This window comes from Brassica napus, chromosome C4 (assembly GCF_020379485.1).
Source record: "Brassica napus cultivar Da-Ae chromosome C4, Da-Ae, whole genome shotgun sequence".
Taxonomy (NCBI): Eukaryota; Viridiplantae; Streptophyta; class Magnoliopsida; order Brassicales; family Brassicaceae; genus Brassica; species Brassica napus.
The window spans coordinates 48,032,576-48,038,095 of record NC_063447.1 but is presented as its reverse complement, the minus strand read 5'-3'; the positions used below and the strand labels follow the sequence as shown (position 1 = coordinate 48,038,095).

At 27.5% G+C, this 5,520-nt stretch overlaps 1 protein-coding gene across 1 annotated transcript; it reads left to right on the top strand.

The window, feature by feature from the left end:
* Positions 1-200: 200 nt before the first annotated feature.
* On the top strand, positions 201-1,021 carry LOC106429379 (classical arabinogalactan protein 2). The gene has a single exon (XM_013870130.3). The coding sequence runs from the start codon at positions 424-426 to the stop codon at positions 832-834; it is 411 nt and encodes a 136-aa protein (XP_013725584.1). The 5' UTR covers positions 201-423; the 3' UTR covers positions 835-1,021.
* The last annotated feature ends 4,499 nt before the right edge of the window (positions 1,022-5,520 follow it).

The following is a 5,520-nucleotide window of genomic DNA, read 5'->3' as shown; positions in this document are numbered from 1 at the left end:
AAAACAGCAAATTTAGACAGAGTCAAAGAGACCAAACAACCAATTTTAAACACATGGCAGAACTCAGTGCATCAGTTTGGTGCCTCTATGTAGATGATCCTTCAAGGAAACTTCAGAATCCCAAACACGCCAAGTCAAATGAAAAAAAACAACACAATCATAAATAAATAAAGAAGAAAAAAAAGAAAAAAACACATACAATTATTTTCAAACCGCCATTGTCAAGCTAATCCATGCTGTACTAACGTATGTGGTTTACATGATTAGTGTCACAAATCACAACGATAATTAATTAATTAATCCCAACCATCGAGTATATATAGAACCTCTCTTCTCTCATAATTCCACACGCCATCAAACAAAGAACAAGAGCTTAAAACATTAAACAGAGAGTTTCAAGTTTCAAATAAAATCAATCTAAAGATGAGTCCTAAGGCATTGCAAGTTGTGATCTTTCTCGGTTTCTTGGCCACTTCATGTTTCTCTCAAGCTCCAGCCCCGGCACCAACCACCACCGTTTCTCCACCGACGTCGCTTCCTCCCATGAAAGCAGAAACACCTTCTCCGGTTGCTTCACCACCGGTTCCAGTTAACGAGCCAACTCCAGCTCCAACCACCGCTCCAACTACTTCTCCAACAACAGCTCCGGTTGCTTCTCCTCCTCTAACAGATGCTCCAGCCTCTGGTCCTTCCGCTGGATTAACCCCTACTTTGGCTCCGGCTCCGGGACCAGACACCGGTGCTGAAGCTCCTGTAAGCGCCGCATGGGCTAATCAAGCTTTCCTTGTGGGAACATTTGTTGCCGGAGCTCTATACGCTGTCGCTTTGGTTTAGAGAGCTTTTGTGTTGAGCGGACCTTTGATCCTCTGCTTTTCGATTACTGTTTTATTAATTACTTATTTTCGTTCGCATGTGTAATTTATTATTACTATTTGTATAATTCTTGTTGTGATGAGGATGAACATAGAGACGATATGAATATCCATTTTATATAAATTAAAATTATTCTTTCAAGTTACTATCGATTTGTGTTTCTAATAAAAAAATATAAGAACAAATATTGATATTGTACACTTTCATAAATTAATACTTACTAAATCTGATAAATATAACAATTTAACAAGATAATAAAATATTTTATTTTCTTATTTATTATAATATGTAATTATATTAATATTAAAAATTAATAAATATTGTAAATAAATTTTAAATTATAAGAAATAAAATATGTATTATTTATATATATTTTATAGAAATTGTTTTAAAATACTTATGTTAATCTGTACAAATATATTTAGAACACATATACATTATAAAGTATCTATCTGGTATATTAAAGCATCGAATGATCGAAACAAAAATAAACATATAATATAATGTATACGATTATGAAAATAAATATTTTTCTTATTTTATATAAGTTTTAATTTTAAAATATACAATAGAAATAAAAAATTAATTAAATTAATAATTGATAAATTATATAATATTATAATTTTAATACTACTATGAATATTTTTTTAATAAAAATATAAAAATCGTTGATAAATGTTATATTCTTTTTTAGAAAACTGATCCTTGTGTATTCAGTTAAATATTGAAAATGGGCATCCGACTGATGTTTACTTCGGATATAGACCCATTGGTAATAGACTATTTGCCCATTATCTTCAAGTGGGTTTGAAAAGAATAGTCATACTCTCTCAGTCTCTCACTAAATTGGGTCTTTAAGTTATTTCAAAAACAGTTTGTGGTATATTTTTATAAGAAATTTGGGTCATAATTTAAAGGAAAACTAGACACATCTCATACCGATCTATCTTTAGATCAACGTAAACATCAACAAAGTTTATTATAGACTATAATGTTTGTTGATAAAAAAACTAATTAGTGTGGTTTAAGAAAATTATGTTAAAATCAAGTGCTATATATCTGCAATTTGTGTAGTTTGATGTCTTTTTCTAATTTAATCACCTGCTTTTACCTGCAAACTTGTTAGCTATTTAGCCATGACAAAAAGTCTCCTAACTTCAATCAATGATATCATAAATGATGTATCAATTTCTTAAAGATAATATTGCTTGATTTATGGCTTAAATCTTGATATGTTGTTAAGGGTATGTTTTCGTAACATAGTTGGATAGTCGTGGAAGGTAGGAATCATAATTATATTATAGATTTGTAATAACTTATTGACATATTAATAAAAATAATTATTAGACTAGTACTTGGTTAAATTCGGTTTTCTTTGAAGCTTTAAATTCTTTTTGTTCTTTCTCTCGCGATTATACAATACGATGGTGTTAGTCTTAGTTCAATGATAAAAGTTCCCACAAATATGATTCTTATAATTTATGTAAAAGGGGAATATTATTGTTATTGTAACAAAAGCTTTGATGATTAATGAGTAAAAAGGCGAGGAACAAGAACAGCTAAGTTTGTCCATAGAATTATCGATCGACAAAAAGGTTAAGAAAATGGGATGTCACTATATCTCTTTGGAATTATAGAGAAAAGAAAAAGAAACAACTAATAAAACCAAAATACGAATGTGTATCCAAAGTATCTCTAACGAATTACGATTCTTACTCTCTATAAAAAAATTGAATTAACTTTTAAAATTAATCTCTTTTAGGTTTTGTCTATGATATATACTAAATGTAGACTGAAAAAATTGTTATCATTATTATGATCATCAAGACAACATAAAAATAATTGATGTAGACCTAATGTGTCGGCAAGTGTTTGTGAAAATTGTGTTACAACTTAGAACTTACAAAAGCCCGTTAATGATAAACTTCCCATTTTCAAAGATTTATCAGTTACAATCATGAGTGAAGTTTGGGTGCAAAAGATTAGTATGTCGTTAGTTCTATAATTTTGAGTTTTTCTTCGAAGATTGATAAGTGGAAAACTAAGGTGTGCTTTATATGAGGTGATTTGATTCAATGAAGGTTTTAGCAAAGCGTTCAATCAGAGCTGATCATAGTGTATATTTTAAATGGATAAATACTTAACTAGTCGATAAGTTCTATATATTAAAAAGAAAAAAAGAAATGTCTTTGCGGTTTGAAAAACTGGCAAAAAGTGGAATAACCAGGCTAGACACCACCATAAATTAGTTTTCCCTTTTTGTTAGATTTTGGATCCAAATGCACTTTTCGGTTTTTAATTTTCATATGAAAAGCTCATTGCTTTTCTTTTTGTTAACTTACTATAAATTTATAAACCTAAAAAGAAACCAAGGGGGCCAAAGGAAAAATCTAGGGTCATAGCTCTTGCTTTGTTTTGTTTTTTTCTCTCTTCTTTTTGTTTTAGAATCAACAAACTTCATGATTGACGACCCTCGAGTAATTGAGCCAAGAGTTCTTAAATCAATGATAATGTAGAACAAACCTTTCTTCCCACATAGATTGTTGATATTGACCTTATCATTTGTTTCATTTTTCTTTGTTCGCTATTGTAATTTATGTAATTCAACAAAAGATAAGAGTGAATTCGAGACAAGAAAATCTTCATGACAATCGGAGAGCTTACCTTATTATTTGTTTCATCGACAGTGATGTTTGTATATAAATATGATATCTTATTTTCAAATGCATATATGTAGATATACTTACTATTGTTTCATACTAAACTGATATATGTGTGAAAAATTCTGAAAACATAATAGAAAAAATACAAAAGAGAACTGATGAAAAATACAATTTTTTTTAATAGAATTTTCTATGAAGCCAAACTTAAACTAATGATTTGTAGGATTAGTCGATAATTGATAATGATTGTTATTTTATTAATTAATTTATTATACAAGAGATGGTATCGATTCCTTTGAGTTAAGAATACAAGCTTTGAACATTAAAAAAAAAGATTCGTGAAAGAATGGATAATATTCCAAGATTAAAAACCTATATAAGAGATTTAACTAATACATAAACGTTTGGAGCCCAATGAAAGTGGTAGAAATCTAATAGTCTAATCACTATGCAAATATAAAATTCTTCCTGTCGTACGGATATATATATATATATATATATATATATATTTGTGTGTCTTTTTTTTATTATTGTATATGAAAAAATATTTTAACAAAAATTAGCAGATGAAAAAGCAAAAGGCGGAAATGTTTTTATTTTGATAAATTAAAAGGCAGACATATTGTATTATTATTCGAGAATAATTTCAGCCAATCTGTATTTTTTTGGACTACTCAATTTGTTCTCTTTTCCCTTTTTATTTTTGATATTTAAGTTGATCAAATGTATGCAAATATTAAACTTATTCAACACCATCCATAGTTGGATACATGTGGATGTGGTATGAAATGCAATCTATATTATTAAAACTCAAGTATAAAATTAGAGTTTTTGGAAATTTAAATAGGATTATTAAAAAAATTTGGAGAGTTTGGAAACATGGATTGTAGTCTTTTAAAAAAAATTAATTTTGTTTGGAAACAAGGATAGTAGTATTAAAAAAAAAGTAATGGACTTATGTTATTAAGAAAAATTGAAAGTCCATCATATTATAAAAAACTATCTATTTGGGCCAGTTTTAAAATATATGAAAATGGATCAATTTAATTGTCTAAAACTTTTTTTTTCTAAACTAACCATAAAACAAAATTTAAACTTTATATACATATTTCAAATCAAAATAATAATTCAAAGTTGATTTATATCAAAAATTGATTCAAAAATATACATATAGTCAAAAATGGATTTTTATTAAACTATTTTTCAATAACCATTATAAAAAAATGTTGTCAATATATATAAGAAAAATAAAATACAAAGCCCAATTTGAAATACCAACTCAAATTATGGTTTTTATATTTCATATTAAGTTTTAAAAATATAATATACTAGTATTATCTTCCGTGCTATGCACGGATATTATTATTTTATTAAATAACTATATTTTTAAGATATTGTTTAGTATGGAAATAATGTTATTTTGAGGGTTTTATATTTAATATTTCTTCCAAGACCAGGAAAAAACCATTACATATGAAAAATAAGATTGAAGGATAGCATATCTCTTGCATAAGTACACTTAAAATACTAATCTTAATTTTGTAGATACCTGACCTTAGCATATATTGTAGTATTTCCTTTCCTTTATGTTTTCTTTTATTTTTCGTTGTAATACTTACTTGGAGTTGTTTTGCTTCGATCTATAAATAAAAACAGAAACTAATTAGAAGTATAAATTAATATTTGGATCTGAAATTAAACAAAAATAATATCAAAACATTTCTATAAGATATAAACACACTAAAAGTTGATAAAAAAAATAAACATACAAAAAAGTAAGGAAATCTTAATCTTTTTGTTTTCTCTAGCCCCTGAATTTCTTACTTGATTGTTCAACTTATACTCCATTTGTGCCTTTTATCTCCATGTTTTCCCTTTTTTTTCTTTTCTTCTTGTGGTGGTTTGCATTCTAGAGGTTTTGTACGTGTGTTTTAAGTTCCCAGTAAATTAGCCCTTTTAACTGTCATTATTTTTTTATTTAATA